The 27,564-nt window shown below is 39.4% G+C and overlaps 1 protein-coding gene across 3 annotated transcripts in view; it reads right to left on the bottom strand.

Annotated features, from left to right (window-relative positions):
• The window catches only part of IKZF1 (IKAROS family zinc finger 1), a 66,213-nt gene extending 39,309 nt beyond the window's left edge, over positions 1-26,904 (bottom strand). The window contains exons 1-3 of one of the 3 annotated variants that reach the window (XM_033080003.1): positions 26,839-26,904; positions 13,736-13,789; positions 6,779-6,898 (exon numbers count right to left, since the gene is read on the bottom strand). In XM_033080003.1, coding sequence (XP_032935894.1) covers positions 6,779-6,898; positions 13,736-13,775 — 160 coding nt within the window. In that variant the 5' untranslated portion in view covers positions 13,776-13,789; positions 26,839-26,904. Of the gene's footprint in view, positions 1-6,778; positions 6,899-13,735; positions 13,790-25,430; positions 25,664-26,280; positions 26,322-26,838 lie in introns of those variants that run through there. The other 2 variants (XM_033080011.1, XM_033079992.1) reach the window with 2 other exon arrangements.
• Between the last annotated feature and the right edge of the window lie 660 nt (positions 26,905-27,564).

Here is a 27,564-nt window from a genome sequence, read left to right as displayed (position 1 = left end):
GTCCGGTCCTGAAGAGCACTCAGGGTGAAAGAAAACTTGCTCAAAGTAAAAAGCAAGCCTATAACAAGGAGCAAGCAAGAATTAATACAGAACAGAGTGGTGGCTGGTGTTGAGAGGCCAATCCAACCTTTTGATGAAGAATCATTCCCTTAAAATAACCTGAATTTTTGCAAGCTGCAGTTACAGATGTCCTCCCCAGCTTAAAATATGCCAATCTTCCAGCCAGAGCCTTGTGTTTCTGAGTTGAGCTGCAGCCGCTGCTGAGATCCTGCTAGATAAATTTAACTCCCCAGCTAGAATGGGGCTTATCTCTGAGGCACATCTCTTCTGCTCAGATAAAGAGAACTTCCTCTCACTGCAGTTTAGATCAGCAGACTCAAACTCTGTACCTAAAGCCACGAAGCTAAACACACTGCAGCTCTCCCTATTCAAGCAATGCTCACCACTCTCCAACACTGAGGAAAGAAAGCTTGCACAATTCCCAGGCTTTTCCTGACTTTTGTACTGATGTTCTCTTCTGAAAACACAGCTTTACCCAGCAGATACTCACAAAATAGGCTGCAGCTCCACAAGATACACAGCTCTGGAGAAATTGGAGAAAAAACCCATAGCCTCACCACCTCCTGCAATATCATGTTGCCATGCAGTGGCAACACAAATCATACTGCTGTCATACTTCCGAGTAAAAATTTACTCAAAAAATTAAATTAAAATAATTGTAAAGGTACAACTCTTTTTAGGATGTTCTGTTCTCCAGGATCTGACATTGTCATGTGCTATGGTTGCATCAAGAGGGCAGATTTTTACATGCCCGATCTGGTTTCGCATGAGTTGAGAAAACTGAGTTCATAATGTAGCACAGCCTAGGCTGGGGCTGCAGCAGCTGTTTTCCAGGCTGGTCACAATTACTTCCACAAATTTCTTGCAAGTTTATTCTGATAGAGGAATTTGATAGAGGAATTCAGCTTCAATAATAGGGTATTTTTCCATTTGCCTTAGGACACGTTTTTCTAAGTCCTAAGTCATTACATAGACCAGAGATTGTCTCTGGCACAACAGGAAATTCCCAATGGCCCCATATACCTGAGTCTTCTGCACCTTACTCTAGCACATTGTTTCACACTATGCCCATGCAAACTATACCTTTGAAGGCTGGAATATTACTTATATCCTGTATGGCATATTTAAAGGCATTCACGAAATTTGTCACATGCCTTGTCCAACTAAACCACTCCCATGCTCCTCTATACAAATCCCCATAAGAATTTTGCAGACAAAATGAAAATAATCCTGACAAAAATATCTCCTGCATTCTCCTTAAAAAAAATATACATCATACTGGCAGGCTCTCAGAGCATACAATACCAGTCCATACTGGAGAATGTTACTTTGGGGTTAGAAGTAGGGGCTTCAGACCAAATAGGAGGGGAGATTCCTGACTTCCCTATTTTTAAAAGTTCCTAAAATATTTCAGCTTCAAGTTTTTCAATTCCTTCAGAAGCCTCCTCAGCTGGACTTTCAAGCCTTGTTTCATTGTGGAGGGTTAAAGACAATTTTTAAAGCTCCATAAACCACCTCGAAACAAATTTTCTCTCATGAGGGCTACATAGGTGACACAGTAATTATCACCAATCACCAATTATTTACAAAGGCTCATCAGCTTCTACACACTTCCATATCTTTGAGCAGCAGAGATGTCCATCTGAAACCTGACCAAATAAAACATATTACACAGCCCCCCAGCTTACTTCAGGTCTTGGAATTTAGTTCTCTGAATGTCCAGGCACACACATACCACACTTTATTATTCATTCACAAGACACTGCCTTCACAGCCGCTGAACACCCACAAAGATGTTGATAGCTCCAGCAGTCTTTTTCTTCAGCCTCTTTCCCTGACCAGCAGAATTACCAGGGCAGCAGTGAGCTGGACCTGTCTGAACCACAGGACCGATTTTGCAAGCTGGGGTGGGGCACTTCCCCTTTTGTCTTTCCTCGCTTTTCCCCTCTGTCTGCAGCCTTTCCACATTTTTACTCTGTCTCCACCCAGCTATGTGTGAGTTGCAGTAGATTTATGTAATGGCAATGGTTGTGGGTGCCTGGTGGCCCCTCAGCAATGCTTGTGCCCATGTTCTCAAATGGTTCAGCTCCTTTTAAGGAAATAAAGCATCAAAGCTGCTCAGAGTGGGGACACTTGCCTGCACCAGTAAGTAGCTCCTCATGCAGTTTACAACCTCTGAATTCCTATGGCTGGGAAGGAAGACCCCAGGGTGTGAAGGCAATGCTGAGGTCCCAGTGATGCTAGGCACCAAAGCCTGCAGCTACACAGGCTTCTGCTTCAATAACTGAGTTGTGGGTGGAATGCAACATCATCACTTGGTATTTCCCACTGGGAGAGAAAAATGTACAAAAAAATCTTCCTTCTAGTGTCTCTTCCCAAACTTATTTATTTTATAACTTCATATGAATCTTGTCTGTTTTCTGCTGATGCCTATGAACACCCTGCCTGGTTACTTTGGGTATACTCTGTCAATTGAATTACAGTTTCAACCCAATTTTGTGAGATGAATTCTCTCACCTCTTAAAAAGATCTCTAGACAGCATTTATTGCAGACCCAGACTGTAATCTGTGACTCCAGTGGTAACATTTGACTTCTGTCTTAGAAGTTTATGGCCATCTGCAGCACCAGACAGCTATCTGTGCAGGCATGGTGAGCCCGCAGCCTCTTTCTGAGGCCACTAACACTGTGAGATGGCTTTTTTAATCCACTGATGCCCACCTATGGAATGGGCAGTTATGGATAAAGGAAGGCACTGCCTATCTTTCTAGACAAATGCCACCACAGCAACAAATGGCTCTTTCTCCATGAAGTAGGGTCTGATCTACATCTTGCTGAGTCATTAATTTCCCACATATGGCTTGAATTTAGGATACTCTCTCAGAGCACAAACAGCCCTAAATTGCAACTGTTTACCACACACAGGATGTTCAGTACTGATCATCCCCAAAAGGTGCACACAACGTTTAACTTGCAGAGACTGAGAATTATCAAATGATATTTCCAATAAGGTACCATGGGAACTAGGGCTGTTCAAAATAGGCAGCAAAGCAATAATTCTCAATGGAATGGACTTTCAGTGGGATGTGTATTTCTAAACATCTCAGACCAAGATTTCAAAAGGATATTTAGGAGAGATGATAAAACAGAGTCTCTAGAGCCTTAAAGAGCTGTGAAAATCTCACTTCACTGAAAATGTTCACTGTATTTTTCATAGAGAAACTATCTGTAGAGCACATGGGTGAAAAGAATAACAATACAATAAAATGTTTCAGGTGTAAAGAAGTAAATTTGGGGTGGAGAACAAGACAAGGAAGGAAGAAGATCTAGTGGACAGAGCAGCAGAAATTAAGTATGCAGAAGGAAGCTGCTCAACACATAGTGGCTTTCTAGGGGTTGCAACATTAAAATCATACTAAGCTCATCAAGGAAATAAAGAACCTTTATGGTGACCAGAGCATCTCTTCTAATATGTTTCCGCTTTGCTGTGCTACTTGGGGTTATTACTAGAAACTGTTGGTGACTTTACTTCTGTAAATTACCATGAAATTGCCTTTCACACCCATTGATCATTTTTGTATTTGTGAGAAGAAAGCCATGTTTTGGGCATTCCCCCTGCCTGGGGACACAAGTCAAAACATACATTTCACGATCCCCTGGGTACCTCCTTTGTTAAATTTACACCCTCTCTATTTTAAATTGTCATTTTCAATGATAATCCAAAAACTGAAGATATCCAATAAAATCTGGTGAGTAGAAGATGTCAAAGCTGGAGAAATATTTGAAATGTTTCTATCAGCTCTGTAGCACCACACTAAAGTCTCAGTACAGGTTTGGAAGAAGCACAAAAGGAGATTTTAGAAAACACATGGAGGAGTAGAGCCTATCTTTCTTTTCTAAAAATAGCTTATTTCCTATAATCTTTGACCTTTGAAATGTTAAACAGATGAAAAAGATAATTAAACTTTTGACTCCAAGGTTAAAAATTATTTCATTAACTGTTACTACAAATCCAAACTTTCACTTGAACATTTCTATCTCCCAGGATGATTAAAATTAAAAACAGATTTCTCACCTAATTGCACTAGGATGAGGTAAATATGTATTCTTTTAATTTCACAAACTTGCAATTCCCATTGTTACCTCTATAACCCTACATGTACAAAAAGTCTTCCAGAATGTAGAGACCCTCTTCATTAAATGTCTGACTCAAATTCCTTGGTTTATGCTGTATGGACAGTTGACCTCTCAGAGTGTTAAAGGTTAAGTAGAATGCACTGTAAATCCTACGTTGAAATAAATCCAAATGCTAGGGGATTTCCTTTTGATGAAGGGAACAGATAGGACATTAGGAAAGTCACACAGAGAGACATTGTTGCCTGGCCATATTTGCTTGTGCAGGGTCTCTTGGTTACCACAGGCCACAGTCTATCTCCCACCTGCCAGATGCATACAGATAATGTCAGTGGCTCTTTACAATGCTCTCCTGTCTCTTTTTCCATCTTCAAACTGCTTTTTCAGATCATTCTTGTCTACCTAACTTTGGTGATAAATAGCAGTGAGGAGCATACCTTGGGACTTGTTAATGACAGTGTTGTACTCAACACCAAGCCTGTCCACACTGCTACGCCACTGCCTACATAGGAAGACAGTGCCCTTCACTCCTAATACACCTATAGGATCATATAGGCCAAACATACTCCTAAGGTGTTATTTTATTCCTAAGGGATTTTATTTTGCTGAAGATCCAAAATGTGCACACTAATCATATGGCTCCTGATATGCCTACGGCATGTGTTGAGATCTTTTGATTCTTTTTAGTATACTGTTTTCAGAGAGGTATCTTAGAGCTAGCAAAAAGGAGCAATAGAAGAGGTAAAGGTGTATGCAGCTTTACAGAGACGACAAACATTGCAAGCACTGGCATTGATACCTACAGATCATCCATAAAGCAGAGTATTGTGAATTGTCTTTGTTTCTGTTGAGTATTATCTTTGTTTCTGTTGAGTATGTGAATGTCTTACTAGAAGATGTAACCCTTGTAAACAAAAGAACTATGGGTAGAGACAGTGGCTGTAGAAAAATTGTTAAGGTCAGGACATGGAAAATCTAATTTATTGCTGCATAATGAGAATAACAGATGGAACTTATCATATTTAGAATATATGTACATATTGATAATATGACTGAACTGTTGGCAGAATCATTACATCATCAGCAAATACAAAGTTCAACTTTGCATGATATTTGTGTGTATATTAAAGAAAATTCAACACAATGAAAAAGCCTGTTTGGGTTTCAACAACAATTTAAAAATTTAATTTTTGACTCAAGGCTTAAATATTTTGTAGGGTTAGTTACTGTGTGAGAAAGGAGACAACTCTTTTTACTGAGTTGATGGACAAGCAGTCAATGACAGATTTTTTCCAAAGATCTTTGGACTGAAACATAAAGCCTTTAGTAAGTGATCAGATTGTTAAAAAAGCATTTTTTAAATAGGTTTTTAAAAATAAAATATGCCGATATGCATGTAGGAGCTGAAATTTTTGCTCACATTTTTGATAAGTGGGGATCAAATGGTAAATAAAATGAAGATGCACAAGACGATGGACTCACTACTAGCTAGTACTGGAGTTTGGGAGTAGATTCTATTCCTAATTCTGACACCATCCTGCTTTCTCATGTTGAATTAGTTCAGTGCCTCGCTTTCCACCTGGTATCCTTTACTGGATTTCCTTAAACAACAAATTTTTAAAGGGACTAGTAATCTTTCTGTAAATTATCCCTCCTGATACTTGCTCTTACAATAATGCAAGAATGTGAGAATAATGAGCAATACTTTTATTTGTCAGTAAATACTTGTACTTTGACAGTCATCCCTTTACAGTAATATTTTTATCATATAGGGCATCAATCACAGCATCACAGCATTCTGGGAGTCAGTGTGTTTTCTTTTTCTTCTTTGTTTTTTTGTTTTTTTTTTTCCATACTAGTAAATAGGCATGGTGCTCAAGTAATATTTAGTCTTTTTAGGGCACTACATGGGAGTTGGTGCATGCAGTGGTCAGCAGCATTGCTAGTCCTCGGTGTGAGTCTGGGATCCCTATGAATAATCAGCATTTTGCACATTCGTCTCTGGACAACAATTTTAACCCAATGGACTTTATCAATTGTAGACTGTTATCTGAAAGACTAGTGCTTTCCAAAGTTCTCCCAGATAAAAAATCAAGGATATCAGATATTGGAATCACAAGTATGCAATTACTATGTATGTTCTAATATGCAATTCTGAAGAAATCTGAATTGCAGATAATACAATAGCATTCAAGATAGCGCTCAAATTAATAATAACAGTAACAGTAACAATAACAATAACAATAAACCTGAGGATTTATTGAATTTTTATCAAATCTGACTTAATTTAATTTTGACTTTGGAACCACATATGCAATTTTCTACACAGAATGAAAATGGTATTTCCTGGGGAGAATTTCATGCAGCAGTCATGCTTTAAATAGAAGATAAATAGTAGGATCTTTGTAAGTTCTCTGTGGATGAAGATACCTTTCCCAAAGAAAAGGTTGCACAAAAAACATTATGCACCTGAAGAAGATGAAAAAGCAGAAGACCTGCTTGTTTACCAGCTTGTGAAAGAGCAATCTAATATTGTTACTCTATCATCTACTAGAATTTCTTATCAGAGTATATTTGTCATCTTACCCAAGATTCTGTCATTCTTAGAACTTTGCTGACCTCCAGTACTAGTTGAAAGGTCCTCTGGTATAGGCATAGGTTCATCTGGATCATCAGGGACATCACTAGTTGGAGGGCTTTCCTTTCCTAATAGTGAGGAAAGCATCAGTTAGTTGTCAGAGTAGCCTCATATTCAAATAATACAATAAGAGGAAACACAAACAAAATAAAACTTAAAAAAATCCCTAAACACTATTTAGGCATGATATTCTTAGGACCAAACCCTACTGTCCTGCAGAGAAAACTTCTTATGAATACAAGAAAATTATATTTTTTAAAGGAATGCATGCCAATGTCTCTGATAATTTTTCTGAGTCTGAATACACAGTTGTTAACTTTACCATTTCAGATACTTGTGAGATATGTATGTTTTCCAGCTGCTATGTTCAGAAGATCCAAATTAGTCAACACAAAATGACAGATTACAAAGCTTATCAAATGAACATTTTTTGTATAAACTCTTCTTTCTTCCACAAGTTCTCCTTGAGAACACATCTGGATTTGCTTCAAAGACATAGTGAAGGCTAACTCACAGGTATTCTGGGGCTCCAAAAGAACTACTTCAAAAATAAAGTTTTATCTTCAACTAAAAATTCAGCTACAGTGCCAGCAAACTTCACTAATATCCACAGATCAAGCTGTGGCTGGTCCTTGTGCCTTGGTCCTTGTGCACAAGTAGTGAAGGGCCTGTAGGTACCAGGACTTCTTAAACATGTACAATTAGCAGAGTTCAGTAAACACATAACTTCAAGGTTTTTATTGTCTTCTATTTGCAAATAGGAAACAAACCCAAATATCTTGAGTATACAAGGTTTTCAGAGGCAGTTTAACACATTGTAGGTATTCTGGAACTGTTTTAGTGCCGTAGATAATACAATAAGAACTCTCTTGCTAAGTATTGTACTTCCAGCAGTGGTGAGGTTTCTTGATTCAGCCCTCAGACACAGCATACATCTCCTGCATACAGCACTATCACTGTCTTGCAGAACTTCTTTTAACGTGACTGAATACATCTCTGCCTTGGAAACATCTATTGAAGAAATTACCTAAGTGATTTGTTTCATTGACTATTACTAAAAGACTGGCCTTTGCATTAATAGCAAAAAATACATCAGGTCCAGAGCAGAATTTGAATGAAGTAATATTCATATTGTCTTGAAATCTGGAGATGTTACCAAATTACATTGACAAAATCTATAAGACATCCTGTGGCAACTGGCACACCACTAAGGGAGGTAATTTTATGGCACAAAGCCCTTGCAAATTAGTGGCTTTTTTCCTAACGAGAATTCCCTCTTTAAAACACAAACATCAATTAAACCTTAAAACACTTACCAGAAATGGGAAAACTAAACCAAATATAGCTTACTTTAAAGATAGCAGTTTAGTGGTGTCAGTAATGGACTTGATCTGAATGAAGTGAATGGTTTCCTCACTGCCTCCTGGATGGATCAAAGCATTGTGTTTTCCCATCTATACTGATCATGATGGGGAGAAATGACAGGTAAGTAATTTTCCAAATTAGCTGTTTTGGGTTATTTGCACAAACCTATGTTTAAATGAATGAAATGAGTATGTGACTGCATTTCTTAATAACACACTTATCAAACTGTGGAATAATCGCTGAGCAGTAGTTTTGAGAGCAGCTTCAGGTGAACCATCCCAAATTGCAGCCAGAGGACTCCAGAGTATCAAAGAAAGAGTTCTGCACTGGCAGGGGGACTAACTAGATGATTTAACAAGGTTTCCCCTCATACCCAGCTTCTGTAGGGTATTCTTAAATGGGTAAAATTACACCCACTGGATGTTAGTGCAAGAGCAAAGGTGGATTGCATAAATGGACAAATGGGAATATGAATTTTACAGCAAAGGAAAATAAAAGCAGGAAGTAAGTTAATTAAAAAAAAAAATGCCATTCATTATTTAGCTCCTTGTTTAGTTGTTTCTTCAGATTTCTGGTGTGTAGGGAACTTACAGAACTGACAGCAACTTTCCATTGCAAGTCCTAAACTGCCAAGCTGAGGTATCTCTTACAGGTAAGATGCACAAATGAGGAGAGATAGCTGAAATATTTCAGTTTGTTAAACACATTTTGCCCAACACAAAACAAAAACCAGATAAACCCAGAGGTTAAATTGGAGGGCAAGCAACAGCCTGGAAGCCCTCTTCACATTACATGTAAGTTAAGGAAATTTTTAAAAAAGTAACAGCAATCCAAAGCTACCTGCATCTTCCAAGGGTCAAACTGCACTTCCAGTTATAAAAATGAATGTTGATGTTTTGATTGAGTCTAGGTTGAGAATAACAATTTTCCTGAAAATCTGAAGACTATTTTTGACTACGAACCATTATAAACTCATAATACCAGAACTATGGGATAACAGATAATAGACAAAAATATATCTTTATAAGCATATTATTACGCATCCTACAATACATAATCTAAGTACTATACTGTGAAGTCAGAGCAGTCTTTTTGGAATAGAAACCTGCTAGCAGAAGAGTACATTTGCAGTGGTGAATTCTTTTGTTCACTAAATGGGTATCTGTTTTTTCTACTTGTTAAATTTATAGCAGTTTACCCAGGTGGTATGAATCAGACTTGTCTCATGGACTTGGTGGGCCAGAAGCTGGAGATAAGGTCTGGTTTCCTCTTTGAAGGAGACTGCAGTTAAAAAAACTTAGTAAATTTGTCTTTAATGACCCATTAATTATAATTTGATTTCTTCTTATTACACAGGATTGAGAAATCCCTACATGCAAAAAGACAGGGCAAAAATAGTGGATTTAAAATAGATGCATTTATTGAGCTCTATCTCTTGGATTCTAGAGCATCGTATTTGTGTCCTATGCCTTAACTACATCTAAATCATTACAGCATGGTAAGTTCATTACTGCATGGCAATCTTACACATACACAATCTCACTAACATTCTTTTTCCACTGAATTTGGAAATGGAAGCGGAGTGGGGAAAGGTGGGAGTGCTTTCTATTTTCATTTCGAATAGGCATGCCCAGAACACAACTAGTGAATGGAAAAGGAGCTAAACCCCACCCCAACCTAGTGGCTAGTATTGGGGAAAATTATTCAAAAGTCACGTAAGAGAGCAAAGTAGCATAAGAAATGAGCTTTAAAAAGAATCTAATCTTGCGGTGGAGGGAGTGTTTTTTGGGTTTTAAAAATAAATTATTATAAAGAGACACCTTAGCTATAGAACTGAAGTTCTGTTTCTGATACTGATTTGTGTTGCTCTTTGGTTAAGCCATAAATAGAAAGAATTGCAGCTGCAGGCTGTATCAAATATTCCTTCATTTCAAGCTGCATCTCTGTAAGATGGTCTCAGATTTTGAACACTGCCACTTCTGTATAAAAACAGTCAGAGAAGAGCCTAACCTATCAGTGATGCCAGGCAAGACCCTCAACTTCTCTCTGTTTGAGTTTCTTCATCTCTGCCTTAGAAATATACTTGAATACATAAGGAAAGAGAGGCAGGGAAAAAAAAACTACCCAGTTCAATAAGGTTTTAGTAGACTTTATTTCAAAGTCCTTAGCCTGGTATTCCTTTAACATGTACATTCAGCTCTGAGAGTGATTCAGTTCATGTCAGAATGGTGCTGCTGGTGCCACGACTATTGGAAAGAAATACAGGGCAGGATGTCTTACAGAAATCTCATTCCCTGTCCTTTTACAAACTAGTGTTGGGAGTGTGTGTTTTTAATATTGAGGGTTTCTTCTTCCTGCTTTTGCAGAGTGTGGCACGGCCTGGTTTGTTCTAGGAGATCTCTTATGTTAGATGTGGAAACATTTGTACTGTTTTTTCACCATCCTTAACTGTTAGGCCCTAGAACTGAGAAAAAAAAGAAAAAAAAAAAAAAAGAAAAAAAAGGCAGGAAAAATACTGCTTGTTAAGTGAGATATTATCTGTGTTTTCTGACTCTCTTGTATGGCTGCCGGATACCATTTGGTTAAATGTATGTCAGCTCTCTCCTCATTTCAGAACTGCAACTGCTTGTCTCATGAAATATCACTTTCAGGAGAAAAATAAAAAGTGTGAACTCTGTGCTAGTCACACAGTATTTCAGTTCCTCTAGGAGTCAGCCATGCCTGGATTCCCCGAAGTGGGAATGCCTGTGTGCACATAGGGTTTGGCCTACTCACACTAGTTTTATACTCTCCTGGCCTGGCTGGCCACTGCCTGAGTCAGCTGCAGCCGCATAAAGGATATGGCTGCAAAACACTGCATTTGAGCTGGGGTGACTGTTTCTAGAGACCTTCTTTATTTCTGGGTTGAAAAACAAAGCAAAAATCCCTAAGGAAACCATCAAATTTCTTTTGCAATTTACATATTTTAAAAATACAACTAAGTGTGCTAGTGAACCAAGTTCCCTAATTCCATAGGCCCAGAGAGCCAGCTACACTGATGAGCAATACTCATAAAATAGGAGAAATAAATAAATGTTTTACAGTGACAAGACAATCTCACACTCCTGAAACTGTGCAGTTGTTTAACTCGTTCCCAATGTATAGCAGAGCTCCCTGATCATGCAAGGAAGCATCTCAGAAGAACATAGAAACCCAGCAGAGTACAAGGGGAAAAATTCCTTTCTGTATTTGCCAACCCATGAGAAAGAAGTAGGTAACATCCCTGTACCTTCAGATCCTCTACTTGTGAGGTCTAATAAGAACTTACAAAGAACCAGCATCTGTGGAACCTAATTTGACAAATGCTCGTTTCCAGAAGGTGAGTTCCCACATAACTCTTACCATAAATGAAAGTAAATTAGGAAGTTCTTTCTTTGGCTATTTGTTCATAAATTCAGCTAACAACCCAATACGAGTCACAGCCTTTGCTCACAGAAAGTACCAGATGCTCAGTGACAGAAATGGCAGGAAAACTTCAAGGCAGACTTACTTTAATCTGTTTATGTGGGTCTCCCCCTTATTAAACGTAACTTTCTTTTTCAAGAAATCCCTCTCTCATCACAGAATAGTACTATTGCGTGATATGCTAGAAAAGCTAAAAGGCACAGCAAAATACTATGGCGGTTCAACTACAGAAAACTTTGAGACCTTAAAATTATAGATATACATCTATTATGTATATATTTACATATATACAAGCATTCAAAATGGCAAAGTTCCTTGTAAGTTTTCCCTCTGAAGGGGAGAGGAGACCATAAGGAATGCGAAGTGTTTGCTGTACCAATCCAATTGCTGACTCAAGGCAGCATCTCCCCTGCTGCTACCCTTCATGTCAAAAGAAAAACAAGCAATGCTCTCAAGAAGTAGCAGGTGTGAAGCTCAAATTCGCACCGTTGTAAAGAATACCACAACGGTTAGGTGGGGGCATCCAGGGTAACCTGTGCTGCTGCAGAGGAAGAGGAGGTCAGCCCAAAAGAGCTCACACAAGCAGGGAGAGGTTTCTGCAGCAGGCAGAGGAGCTCGACTCAAAAGGTGGTGCCTTGCACTGCTCTGAGCAGATCCAAAGTGAATAAATTACTAAAATCCCACTGCTTCTTCTGCTAAGGCCACAAATGCAGGAACTGCATGTACAGGACAGATTTTATTTCATTTATAAATTCGTTCAACACGCAAAAAAGCAGTGATGTGTAAGTTTATTCAGTTACGGTTCCAAATTTGTTACCTGAGGAGTGAGTGCAACATGTTCCACAGGGCTAACTAGGAATGACTTCCCCATAATAAACATGACTGGTAATCTTCTGTTGGCATGAAAGATTATTATACTGTTGCTCTTTCAGACAGAAAATGTTTGACTTTTATTTCTCGGATGACACTGAAAGTTCTGGGTTCCAATTATTAACAAAACATTAAAAAAATTTTTAGAAAGGAGGCAGAAAAATAACAAAAGAGAGAGGGAAAGAAAACTGTATTCATATATTTAATGAAAACCCAGTGACAAGCCACCCACACTGTGCCCAGACCTTTACCAGCTACCTCCTATAGCTGGACCTCCCCAGCTCCTGAGGTAGCAGTGCCCAAGAGCTGCCTCTGAAGCAAGAGCTGCATGCCCAGGTGTCTGCTGTGAGTGGGCTCAGTGACAGGGCTGTCGTGTTCCAGGCTGAACACTAAAAGTGAAAACTGAAAGCCATCAACCGTTGCAGCTGCCAACATATTAGGGAAACTGGGAAAGACACTAACTTGGCCTTTTGCAACTGCAGAGGCACAACAATATGAATATGTATTATTTCACTAAGCCAATTTTTTAAGGAACCAATTTCCAAGGGAGATAAGAATGCCCCCAAGGAATATCAATATGGGGTAAGACTGCAAAATCCTATTCATGCGACTATGGGATAAGTTGTAGAAACTCAAATTGTCTGCCATTTAAACATATTTCAAAATATCATCTTGGACAAAAAAATTTACAAGCATAATGTCTCATGCCAATCAGTTCTTATCTTCTTTTCTCTTCTTGTTCTTTTGACTCCTTTTTTTTTTTCCTTTCTGTTTTTAAACATGTATAAGTAAAACTAAATGGTTTGGAAAAAAGTCAAGTAACACTATATAATAAATTTTGTTTGTTTGTTTTTCATTAGTATTTGCCCCTCCCCACCTGGTGAACTTTGTTCTGTATTTATTTTGTAACTATCAGAATTTTGCTCCCAAAAGAAATGGTGTAAATGTGCACCTGACCATGCTTTAGGGATATACTACCATAGGTTTAATGCAAAATTACATCTATGCTTCTATATTCCCTTGACTTTTTTATTTACACAATTCCTTTTAAAAAATCCATGCACCACTGGGCTTGATATCAAGTTATATCATTAATTATATCTCAATTCCCACTTTAGTTTTAAAAAATACCCAAAGCAATTATATTGACAACTAAAAAAACATTGTACTTTGCTAGAAAGATGAGCAGAAATTTAGTATTTTCTTTGTGGAAGTAAGGACCTCACCTGAAACCTGGGACATATCTTGAGCCTCATCTGTTTCCATTTTCCTCAAGTTATCTGAGAAGAGAGGAAGAGCCTTATGTTAATGTAAAATAACACACACATACACACACAGAAAAAGAAAAAAAAAGCCACCTCACACACATAGAAGGAGAAAGAAAGGGAAAGGAAAAAAATCACGTTGCTATTTAACTATAAGATTATCTGGGAAGAATAATGTATTTTTCTCTTTATTTCCTCCCTGCATACTTGCTAGAGTATCAGACTGGCACAGACCTTGATCCTTTGAAAAACGGCATTACAAAGATTTATAAAAATATCATTACAAGCACAGGAGGACCAAATTTGTTATTTATTGTTAATTTCCTACTGCATAATAACCCAAAATGCAAACTGACTGCAACAAAATTAAGCAGAAAATTAAATGGCCCTGGGTCATTGTAGGCACAGAATTCATTCTCTTGGTTGATCCATAGTTATGTTCTTTCTAATTTACTGAGCATGCATCGATGAACCTTGAGTCAGCTTGGTGACACACGTACAATCAGCAATCAAAAAACGAAGCAATTTGCTGAAGAATGTCTCATTTACCCAGGCAGGGCTGCATATCTGAGCAGCAACAGCCACTACCTCCATTAATAATGAATATACCTCCAGCCACAGCAGATGGGCAGAGCAGCAGCTCTAGGCTTTGGCCCCTTGCTCACCCAGGAGCCCTTCCCTCAGATCGCACCAGCCTGGCGCTGCACGGGGGAGAAGTACAGCTCCCAAAAATAGCGAAACAAGCCCAGGAGGGAGAAGGAACCCGTGCCTTCCTGTTTTGCTGACAGATGGCTGGCTCCACGGCATGGTAAGTGATACCAGGAAGCTCCTGCCCTCTGCTTGCAACACACCATCTTCCGAGGAGCCAGCAACCAGTAACCACAAGCACCAGGGAGAAGCGTGTGGAGAGTTAGTGGGGTAGAAACAAAACTCAGGTTCTCAATCAGAAGAGGACCCTGCCGGTCCCACGGCTCAAGTGCTGGCTACAGACAGCTGGTGGTCCCTTGGATAACAGATGTGCTGCTGGAACGGGTAGTCCCATCACAACTTGGTCCCCACCTTGAAGTATGGCACAGACAGTTGAGGTAGCCTCATGTGGGGAGGGGACAAAGAGCCTACAAGCTCTTTGTTCAGCCATGGAATGTTAGTTAGGTCACAACTTCACCTGCTGTGGCTGGCTCCACATCCTACCAAGCAGAGAAGCTGTTCTTTGCTGTTTCTTGTAACTGAGATGCTAGCACTGCCAAGCCTGCTTCCTGGAATTAAATAAGCATTTTCTTGAGGGATGGAAGCAGAAGAGAATGTAGTTGGAGCATCTGGGAAAGGGTTCAGCTTTATCCTAACCTTTTTAGACCAACTTCCATGATTATTCTTTGCCCAAAACAAGATCTTCAACCTGCTCTCCAAAAATTTGCAGTGGGAAAGTGTAACAGCTATTATTGTATTTAATAGCTTCATAAATCCTATGGTCTACTCACTTCTGAATGTCAACAGTATATCTCAGATCCAATATATTGCTGCCCCACCTGCCAACTTTAGAAATCCTGGGTTTCCTCACCAGGCTCATGTTAGAATTGCAAAAAGAGAATGTGTAGGTTGTAGGGCCACAGACAGATAGGATATTGAACAGATTATGGTCTATGCAGTTTGCAAAAAACATTGGGTATTCTTACAGAGCATTCTGGCTGTTGCACATGTACCGAAACACTGCTTCATATCCAATACTGCTCTGTCTTGCTTTATTCTGCACCTAAACTTTAATTCCAGACAAGCAATTTGTTTAAGGTCCATATATAGTTCTCAGAAATTACTACAGCCATGCAAAATGCAAAAAGCCACCTTCCACTCAACAATTTGCATCAGTTCCTATGGGACTGAAGAACTTTAAATAGGTCTATTTTTAATAAAGCAGTCACTGGGAAAAGCAGCTTCTCTTGCAGGAGGGAAAACCCTATAATTGTAGCCTGCTCACTTACTGGAAGCATAGTGTATTTACAGCAGGTGGCAAGGTACAAGTGCCTTACTTCTCCTGCAAGTACGACCAAACACAATGGAATTAGAAAAGAAAAGGGAATGCATTTTACTACTGTCTTCTAGGGTCACCCAGCTACTATTAATCAGTTGATTACTACACGTTTTTCCAGAGGACAGTGAACCCCAACCAACCAAAAAAATCCACCCCAATAATATACCCACCAGAAAGGGGTCACACTCAGGAAGGGTTCTTTTTTTTCCAACTGCACTTGCCTTCTCACTGTTGCTAGGGCTTCAGCAGGACTGGGAGTGCCAAGGAAAGGAGGTTCAAAGTAGAAAGTTTCTTTTACTTTTGTGTTCCTGAATTTTCCTGCCTTTGTCATGATCAGCCTTACACTCAGCATTTCTGCAACTTAAGCCACACACTTGTCAGCTGTTCCTGCTTCTTGCTATCATCAAGCAGAATTCTGTTGGAAAACACTTCCCAATGGAGAAGTCCCATTTCCTGATTTCTTAAATGAAGAGCTAAACTACAAGGCTGATTTTTTTGCTTGTTTGGTTTGCTTGTTTTTTTAATGAAAGTGAACTGGAGTACAGTTTATTGTGGGGTTTTGGTGGGGCTTTTTTTGTTTGTTTGTCTGTTTTTTTGGGGTTTTTTTGTTTGTTTTTTTTTTGTGGAATAGTCTTAGCTTGCTTTTTGTGAGGTTGGATGACTGCCTGTCCTAAAACACACACCCTCAGATTTCACACCAATGGCTTCAGGGTTTATCCTTCAATTAGGTGACTTTAAGACATTCAGCAAAACTGATCCATTTTGCAGGGATAAAACACTGAGAGGAAATAGACCTGGTGGAAAAGTGATGATGGAAAGATTTTTTTTTTCTTTCCCAATAATTACTTAGAACAACTAAACATGGTTCCTAAATGTAGATTAAGATCCACAAGCACTACACAAATTGATAAGAATGATAAAAAAGAACTTTTAAAAATCCTCAAGGATGTTAGGAATCCCTCCCAGAGGAAGACTGTACTCTTATTGTATCTGGTAAATACTAATGAAATCCCAGATAACTTCAGCTTATGCCCTGTATCAGCAAAGAATATATGACATGACATCTGGCACCCCATCTCAGTTCTGCAATTGGCCACGTGTAGGTTTTGGCTCCGTGTCTGTTAAAAGGTCACACCAGACTTGAGCATAATAGGTCTTGGGCTAAATTTTAAGTGCTAAGAGTAGAATTTACCCTTTTGCCTTTGATACAGTAAATCTATGAATAGAAAACTATGCCCTGATTTTTCTCCTTTTCTTCTGCTCTAGAATCAGCAGAAGCAAGAATTGTAACTGTCTGGAAAATCAGAGATCCTATATAGTACAGATATGAGAACTTGCACTAAAGCATCTATCTGTTAATATGAATATCAATAAACCTTTACAACGATTTATCTAAAAGAAAAATGTTTTAGAAATGCTTCTGACATAAAACCCTAAAATTATGGTCTGTTTGGTTTGGCACCAAAAAGATGTTTAGTAATTTTTCATTGTTTAAGTTTGTCACAAGCATAAGAATTGTATATGGCTTCATTGTCTTCAATACAGTCACATCTCTTTAGGTTATCAGCTAATTAAGGAGCCTGAAGTTAGAAATCAAAAGGTGGGCACCTGACTGAAACAATCTTGCTCTCAAACGTTGCACTTGTCTCACTCTCATTTACAGCAGGAAAGGGATTAGCACCTAGGTGATAATAGATAATTCTTCTGTTTAGGAATACAAATTGCTTCAAAGTCTTGTCCCTTATTACAAGAGCTACAAAACAGATAAAATTCCTTTCAAAATAGATAAAATTATTTCTTCAAGGCTGTTCAGACAAGGAACCCTAACCTATATGCTTTCCTCTTCAGACTATGAATACCAGATTCAGAGATGAAGTTACTACAATCCTTTAAAAAAAGAATCAAATATTTCAACTTTAAATTACCTGATAATCAACACACAACTATTCTGAAAAGTAATGTTGATTTTGTTTTAAATAAGGAAGCATCTAAGTGACCATGATCATACAAAAATTTTGGATTAAAGTCAGTCAGCATTTGTCCCAAAGAAAAAGAATTTCATTCACGTCACGAATTTCCCTCCTTGTAACTTTCTGTACAATATAACTCATGTATTTCATAATAATATATCAAAATACACTCTGTGAATCACTGGAAGTATTGCTTTATTTATACTTAATGTCAATTACAACCAGAAGTAGATTTAGGCCCTTTTAGAATTCCAGGTGTAAATAGCAAGTGATTGTAAGGTCAAGATTTTCTAATCTTTCAGAATACAGCAAATTAATTATTGGTAAATCTTGGGTTTTTATTTTGTCTCCAAAAAAATTCAGAAGTAAACCTCCTTGTCAAGAAAATGAATGCTTAGCATTTATACAAGGCTTCATCAATTGATATAAAGCATGTGTAAGCATGTCAGTCCTTCTACAGCCCTGTTCTCTTAGGATATTAAAAGACTGCAAGATTGGGCCATTGATGTGATTCAATGGAATGACCTAATCCAATGCCAAAGACTAGCTATCCTTTTTTCTTTCCTGTGTTTCCCAAGCTAGGTATGTACTGACTTCTCTGGGACAAGATTGTGCTCCACATTCAGCAAAATGGAACCTCAGGGTAAGGAAAGGAAATCACAAATGCTGGTATTTGTGGAGCCACTTTGGTCTTACACCAGCACACCTAAACTCAGAGCTGTCCTTCCATCTACAGAGAGCTCTACTTCTGGTGCTGCAAGGATTACACAAACGTACACCACATCCTGACAATTCTTCAGTGTAGTCAGGCTGAGCAGACAGAAAGGTGCCTGAAGGAACACCTGTGTCTTGAGTGCAGCCCACAGGGGCAGGTACATTTCCATGAAACCTCAAAATAGAAAATAAGCCCTCATAAAGTCTTGAGGGGAGAGGAAATAAACTTTCTACAAGGGACCTGGTGCTCTGCAGGTGCTTTTGCAAATATAAAAAGTGAGGGGAACATGCATTCCTCAGCGGTGGCAACTCTGGGTTAACTGTGAAAAACAAGCAAAGAGGCAAACCCCTGCTTCGCTTCCACAGCCACATTGGGGAAAAACGTGACTGTGTATCCCCCACTTCTATAAGCTGCCCCATGGCAGGAAAGGGACCACTCAAACTGGTCACTGGAGCAGCTGGCTCTAATGGAGCACTGATGTGTGAGTACCTCTCATCTTTGTGGTCCCTGATATGTCGCATTGGCTCCTCATCACACAGGCTTCACCTTTAGCAAACTAAAACTCCAAACCAACAACCAAAACCATAAAACCCCAATCCACTTTAAAACCTAAACTGAAGTGAAGCTCCTAAAATGGGTCCTAGATTTAGCCACGCAGGACACATAAACAGAAGTTTAATAAATAAATTAATAAAGGCCATGGAGGTTGCAGCCTGAAGAAAACAGTAAACTCCTATAGCCCTTAACATACCTGACAGGAGAATTCGCACATTAAAAACAGGTTAGGAGTGGTATTATCATATATGTATCATCAGTCTTCTGGGGTTTAAACTGGGAGTTGTATCTGCCTGCAGAACAATAGTACAACTTCATTTCTAATTGCACCAGAGGGTGTCGACCTAAAGGAACCATGCCTCTTGTATCCATGGAAGTCAAGGAATATGGGGCAAAAACCAAGAGAAGAGGTGAATAAAGACACCTTTGTGAAAGGATTTAATGTTAAGCTTAATTTTAAGCCAAAGAGCTAATATAGATATAAACAGACTTTTAACTTCATGTGCAAATGTGCTAAATGTGGTTAAACATGCAACAGGAAGAATGCTAAACATGGAAAAAAGGTACTCTGTATTGTATAACCAATCTTCAAATACTTGAAGAAAACTGCTAGAATTCTACAAACTCATTTTAATTAAAAGCATTCAATATCTCAGCAAGCAGCTGATAATTAGCTTTATTATTTTAATTTAATATGCTACACTTCACAATCTCTGTGAATGACTCTACTTTAGAATCATTTTAATTCTATTTTTAATTTCCGCCTCATCACACAGCTCAATGTAAATAATAACTACTAAGGTGAGGGGTGGTCCTTTCTGAAAACTGAGAGTCGTAATGAGTACTTCAATGTCCTTCCATTTCTGTTCAAAAAAACAAAACAAATATCTCCAGGTCTTTTAAAGGACTGCATTAAAACAGACAAAAGGTTAAGACTAAGTGGATAAATTTCTTTCCCTCTGCACTAATTCTGTATTCAGCATTTTCTACATAGTCAAGGGAGATGTTTAGTTTATTCAGTCATTTCTCTATTCCTGCCTAGTGTAAATGCTGGTTAACTACACGAATTGACAATACAATTATGAGCATACAGTGTAATTTCAATGGAGAGCTCCTGTCTGCAAAATGAAGGAAGCACTGTAATTCAACACACAAGATTAAGAAAAGAACTCTGCTAACAGTGCAGATGTGAAACATTTAAATGTCTGGCATATGTAAAATTAATTTCAGTGTTAGGGAACAATTGTGAGGGTGTAAAGAAAGTTGTCTCAAAGATCCTACATGAGTCTCAGTTCTTTGGGAATTATTTTTTCAAATCACAGACAAATGATAAAAAGTGCATCTTGTATCATATATGTGTTTTCCATATGTGCTCTTTCTAGTATTTGCTGTGCTTGAGCTATATTCATGCAACAATTCATTGCTAAAGGAGATAATAAAAAAATCCATTCTTTTATTGATTTGTGTGTAAATTACTGGACTTGATATAATTTCAAATATGAAAAAGGTTCTTCCTTTAAGTTTTGAATTGCAACCAGAGTAATTACAAATTGTTTCCACAATATGAGAAAAATATGAAGGTAATTTTCCTAATTAAGGCAAAGGTTTATTAACTCATTAAGCCTTGTCACCTTTATTCACTAAAAATCAAGCAGAAAAGTGGAATAAATTCACCAGGATGAAGAGAACACACACACTTCCATCTTATAAATAAATCAACTATAAAAGGTGAGGGGTGTAAATTAAGGCACTCAATCTAAGAATACAGCATATTCTCTAGTGGCCAAATAGACCTCTTGGACATTCCTCCAGAGCTCTGACTCAGAGGGACGCATACAGCAGACGAAGGACTGTACTTTTTGTATGTATCTGTTTATCTGATTAAAAAAGCATAGGATATCCTCACCACAGTATATCTAAATATGCAACAGAGGAAATATTAAAGCACCTCTTTATGTTGAGAATTGTTATTGCCAAGTACACTGTACAATATATCAGTAGTCAATTTGTCTGAATTACAGAAGGTTTCAGTAACTCTGCTTCATGATCACAGAATTGCTTCCTAATTTCCCTTCAAACTGTTCAGGCTGTTACGGATTATTAAAGGACATTACCAACCTGAATGAGCGTATTAGAGAATGGTGTGATTTTTTTTTACCCTTAAATAAACCTAAAAATAACTCCTAAAATTAAAGCAAATTAGCAAGTTCCTCCATGCTATACATTTTAGTTAACTCTTTCTCCTTTTGCAAATATTTTGGGTCCAATCCACTATGGTCAATTCCAGCTTTATGCTGCAATTGCTCTGCTGTTCTCAGTGAGTTGAAACAAGCAGAAAAAATGAAGCAGTTCAGTGGGGAATCTGATGTCTCTTACAGAGCAAGTTTCTCTTTCACTGAGAAAGCTAGAGCAAGTGGGATCAGAAGAAGAAATGTAAATCTTTCACATGAAATAAGCAAAATAAGCAAGAGAAGTGGACAGTTCCCATGGTTTAAAAAATACGATGATTTCAGTGTGACTTCTCATTTAAACCTGCAGTCTGAACAGCCTTTGGAAGCATTTATACAGGAATCATGACTGTGCCATGCAGTTCCTGGACCTGCATGGTCCTATCCCAAAGAATTTGCAGTGGTACAAAGCTAAGAACATGCATGTATCTTTTCAAAACTATAAGACCTATTTTTGCAGCTACCACTCTGTTGGTAGTAACCTGCTTAGTTCAAAAACCCGTTATCCCTTCTCACCACTTGAAGCATGGAGGAATCTGGGTTCTGAAGGAGAAGGGTGAGGCAGAAGCTGTTGGGGTTTTAATAAAGATTCATTGCAACATACCCTAAGGGGTACACATAATTCTGTTTCAATTTATAGAGGAAACAAAACCCTTGTTGAGTTCTAGTTAGGTTTATGTATAGATTAATGTAGGGACAATAAGCCACAGTTGACCTTGGAGGAAAGGAGTTTTCCAACTGAAGTCAATCCACTTTGCTGGATAGCCATTGAAGAGAGAAAATTCCTGCAGCTACTTTGGATGAGTGGAAGTTTAAACTCCTCCTGTTTAAATAATGCCATAAAGCTGACAAGACTGAGGCTGTTTGCCTTGCTTCAAGTGGCATTCACACTCATCTCTAAACACTTTTCCATTTCAGTGTTGGGTGGGGGGAGCAAAAATAATCTTTGGACTACAGAAAAAATACCAGTGAAGAATAGGTCTTTCCTCTTTTGACTTTTGCATTGAGTTGCAAGCATTTAAACGGGCTTCCCAAAGAATTATAGTCCCAGAAAACACTGATGAAAGTCCTTATGTTCCATTTCTCCACCAGCGTAATGTATTCCCAGTGTTCTTTCTTTCTGAGTAATTTTATACTTGCTAGAAAAGTGGTGTTTGTCACTTGGGAGGGGAATTCCAAGGGAGCCAGCAGCGCATCCTGCTTTACTCTCATAAGGATGACAACATTTTCCAAAGATTCCATTATTGCTACACTAAATTCTACTATTTGACTAGTTTTTTGTTTGCTTTTTTTTGTTTTTTTGGGTTTTTTTGTCTAATTCTATTACTTTTAATAATAGGAGAAAGGAATGACTGGTCAAAATGTAATGAAGTACATATGTGAATCTTGACCAAAAAAAAAAAAAAATAAAATATTACTATGGACCTAGCTCTTCTTGCTCGTAAAACAGGAGAAAAAAAAAATCCCACAAGCCTTCAATGGAAGTTTTTCCTGACAAAGAGCCACACAATTAGGCTGTGATCCACAACTTTCAATAATTTCTGGACTTTTTAAGAGAACACTGCCAAAAATTATCTGCCTGAACAGCATACAATTCATTATGCCCTTGCTTTCTGTCGCTGAAATACAGACTGGACCCATTTCCTTGTTTTCTGCAAAATTGTAGTGTTAGTATAAGAAGTACCTAAGCTCAAATAAAATATGTCTGGAAATGTTTTTGGCTTCATTTTGGAGTTATCCAATTTTAATGATGAGAAATAAGTTTTTGCATTGTTGTAAAACTCTGTGGATTGGTTATCCAGTTACATTTCTGCATCGCTATGCAGTGGAAGGAGCAAGCAGACCAGGTTTTTGGTATTAAGGTCCACAAGGGAAAGGAAAACTGCTACAGTAATGCTGAGATGGAGACTATTGCATTTTTTAATGGTACGCTGAATGCAACGCAAATGACAGAGGTGTTGTTCATGTAAAACGGACAAGCAACCAGATCGTTCCTGGAGGGAGTACTGGCAGCTGGGGTGGAAAGTCTGAGATATATATGACAAGGTTGTCTCCCTAATGCAACTCAGGAGTATGGGACTGACTAACAAACAACGCACCAAGGCACTTTGCTCACTTGTAGTTAAGTAGCCACTCTGAGAAATACTCAGCTGGGATAAAGGATGCACATAGGATTACTGCTTAAGCTTCTCCAGTTACTGGAGCATGAAGAGCAAAGAGAAAAGAGTCCTCGGCCCTGTCTTCCCATCATTACATCGGCCCAGAGACATTAGTGATTCCTCTTCAAATACTAGGGTCCATCACTCCTTCCTGACTGAATTAGGACAGTCAGTACAATTTCATACTATGCTTCTGTGTTCCTGTCATTTCCCCTGGAAGCCATACCCAGTAGGTGGAGGACTCTTGCAAGGATTAGTGAACAAGGTTTGAGGTCCTGGATGCTGGGGATGTCCAGCATTGGACTTCCATTGACTTTAGTCTGGTCAGTCTTCTCACTCAGTAGATAAACCTGATTTCTCCTTGGCTTTTATCTTAAATTTAACTTATAATTAGGGATATAATTTCTATTTTTTTTTTTTTCATAAACTTAAAGTATATAATTTTCTGAGTTTCACCTACTTTACTCAAAAAAAAGCGCAAAATAGCACATGGGTAGTCACCAATATTAAGATCTGTGAGAAAATCTTTAAGGTTGGAAGCACGTCTGGGATAACAGAAACATGAAGTACGTAAAGTGCAGAGCTCTGCAGCATTTCAGACACTTCCCCCCACCCCCCCAATTCTGCTACAGACAGCTATCATAAGGACATGAACTGTTTTAAGAGTTCTTCATCTTACACATGGTCTGCACTTGGTTTCTCATGTCTCCAGGCTTCAGTTTGAAAGATTTTGATAAACAAGTAAGGCATACAGCCATCTAACTAAAACTTGGTGGAGTTTTGCTAATGATTGAGGGGGTGGGGACATAAGACACTCTAAACTGTGTATCTTGTGTGTTTTATTCAGTTTTTTAACCAACAGGAGTTAAAATCAAAGCAGAGTATGCCAATGTTATAGAGAAGTTTATGCATAGGAGCAATGAAACCTTTTAGAAAAGAGACATCGTATCAACTACCGTATCTACTGTTATATTAACCCATGAAAGGGGCATTTTCATGGTAACATGGACAAATCCATTCTCACTTTTTGGACTTACATTTTCCCGCAGTAAAGAAGAGAACAAAGAACAAACAAAGTTACCTAAGTGCAAAGATTCTATGGAAAATTCAGAAGCTAAAGGCATCGGATCCTTCAGTTTTGTATTTCACTAAGCCTTCAAACACCTTACACTATGCAATTCACGACAAGGTGACAGAGCAGTGCCAAAAGCCACTCAGAACATGCCCCTGCTTAGCTGATTGAGATAAAGTATTTCCAAGTATATGAAAGAAATGGTAGTAATTATGTCTAAATGCAGCCTATTAATATGTTTTTTCTTTACATTTCAATGATAATTTATAATGTTTAACAGCAAGTCATACTCCATGGTACTGCAGAGTGCGTGTGAGTTACAACTGATGTGAGCAGTCAACTGAAACTAACAAAGCGTGTCTTTTAAAGGATTTGGACCTTATAGTGCCTTACAGCTTCGAATTTTAAAGTAAAACTATTAAAGTCTAGAAAATGGGTTGTTAATGTGAATGCACAAAATATAATCAGGATTATATACCCGTTTTATTTAATTGGGGTAGGGTTTGGACATCTGGACAGTAAATGCATATCGATGTAACCTTGGTAGCATCCAGATATTGGAAATAAAAATACATCGTCAAGAAGATCTAAATCCTAACTTCTAATGTCCACACAAAGTCCTTGAAAACACTTAAACACTTTTTGCACTAAGATTCAACTAAGATTCAAGATTCAGTGAAAGAAAAAGAAAAAAAAAAGATAAAAGAAAGAAAGAAAAAGTAAAAAGAAATACCATTATATTCCTCTACAATAATATACATAGTTTAAGCCAGTGGCCATACGGGTCTAAAAATTCTTGCATCCCACAAAACATCACTTTTTAAAGATAATTTACAATCATACACTACAACATTTTCTGACACAGTATTATTAACTTTTAAAAATTTTGGAAGCAGAATGCTTTGAACAATGTCTGGTAGTGTTACCATACCTTCTAAACCAAGGTAGAAAAGCAATCCAAGAAGTAATCAGGTTTCTTGAAGCACAAAATTAAAAGTTTCCTTAGAACCGACTGCTGCATTGGCAACTTATTTCTTCACACACACAGTTTCTAACTACAGGCATCTTCTTCAGCAACGACAACAGAGCAAAACTGTCCCTTCACAGAGAGGATAACTTTGCGGAGCAGGGTGAAAAAACCCTGCAGCTGTGACAGGCTGTACGGCAAGGAGGAAAACTTCTGGTGCCACCGCTATTCGGAAGTCAGCTACTTCTCTAATGCCGTTCCCCTCAAGCGCACTGGCGCTGCTAATTTTACAATTTCCTAATAGTTTTTCAGACCTCCGTACCTGCCTCCCCCCTGCAAACTACAGGCGCAAGCACTCGGAACGCGGGCTTTGACTAAACCTAAGTGCTGTAGCTGACTCGAGAAGAACACAGACCAATCCGCATTGGAATCAATGAATGCCCCTTCTCGGCCAGCTCCACACGGCTACTCATCTCAGAAATTTTAAGGAAGCACACTAAAACGCCTGGGTTACATCCGAGCTGTATGTTCGGCTCAATGTTTTCAAATTAAAAAAAAAAAAAAAAAAAAAGAAAGAAAGAAAGAAAGAAAAAAGCGTGTGGGACAGGGAGAAGGGGAGGAAAGGGATGGGATGGGATTGGTTAGGATGGGATGACCGGGCTCCGCAGTCTCCCACTTAACGTGCCCGGCAACTTCTCCGCGGCAGCACCGATTGCGCGCGGCCCCTCCTCACCCGCGCACCTCAGCCGCCCGGGGCTGATCCCCCGCTCGCCCCGGGGCTGGTGCCCGCCCGGGACCCCCCGCCCCGCGGTACCTGCTACGCCGGGGCCGGGGCGGGCGGCAGCTGTGGCGGCGCGGCTGGCGCCGCTCCATGTGCCTGCGCTGGCCCGCGGGCGGTGACTCCGCGCCCGGTCCCTCCCCCCCGCTCCTGCTCGCCCGCCCCGCGCGGCCGCCGCCCGCTCCGCACCCGCGCACGCCCCCGCCCCGCGGTGCCGGTGTTCGGGACGGCGGCGGGCGAGCGGCGGTCCCGGGGCGGAGGGACATTCACCTGCTGAGGTACCTGTTAGCGGGGCGCCCCGCCGGCTGCGCGCAGCTGGAGGCACGGGAGAACGGCCGGGCTCCGCGCCGCCACACGGACGCTCCCGGGGCCGGGCTCATGCGGTGCCGGGACTCGGGTGTCCCCGCACGGCAGGCAGCGACCAGGCACAGCGATACGGCCGAGAGTCACAGGCCGTCAGTTGCAGACATCCAGAGTTAAGGGATCAGATCATCCTTCTTTACTTCAACCTAGTCTTTCGCATCCCGTGCAAATCGCGTCCCGCACTTTTTGTGCGCTTGAATTTAACCGCCGGACCAGAACTTAGTTACTTACTTAAAATCGGTGGCAAAGACAGTCGCTGAAATCCAGACCTTACTCTTCCGGAGTCCGGAGGGCACGGCAAGCCTGCTGGAAATTACTCATGCTTAAGAATTAAGCACATTTACACCCTGTGGAGGATGAGGATCTCATTTTTTTGCTGTGCTTCAGTTCCTCATCCTCAAGATGTGGGTAACAGATACTTCCTTTCTCAGATCCTACCTTTATCTTTGCTCTCATATTACAAAAGTTTAGCTCTATGCATGTATATAATCTCATGGACTTAAATCGGACAATAGTAATTAAAAAAAAAAAAGTTAAGCATGTAGGCATTGGAAAGATCAGAAGCTTAGAATGCAAGCTCTTTGAAACAGTAACTGTTTACCACTTCCTAAAAGTTTTTACTATAGAACAAATTAGGTCTCCAAGGGTAAGTTGGGATTTTTTTTTTTAGAACAGAAATGGCAAGACTGTACCCGGGGATTTATTTCAGGCACTCCTTCCCTCAGAGAAGCTCTGCAGATGTGACTGCTGTGCACTTCACAAACTGGGACAGTATCTGGGTATGTGTGAGATGAGCCAGGTAGACCTGGTGCTTCTCCATTTTTTGAGTTTTCACACTGCATCTTTAAAGAGATGCAGAACCCTCCTTTTATTGTAAGTTACGAGTAGACTTTGTGGATCTGGTAGGGTTGAATCTCAGGGGCAAATTCAAGAACCCCATGACTTTCAGCAGGTTTG

Source organism: Catharus ustulatus, chromosome 1 (genome assembly GCF_009819885.2).
Source record: "Catharus ustulatus isolate bCatUst1 chromosome 1, bCatUst1.pri.v2, whole genome shotgun sequence".
NCBI lineage: Eukaryota > Metazoa > Chordata > Aves > Passeriformes > Turdidae > Catharus > Catharus ustulatus.
The sequence above is the reverse complement of the archived record's forward strand: the minus strand, read 5'-3'. Positions and strand labels throughout refer to the sequence as shown.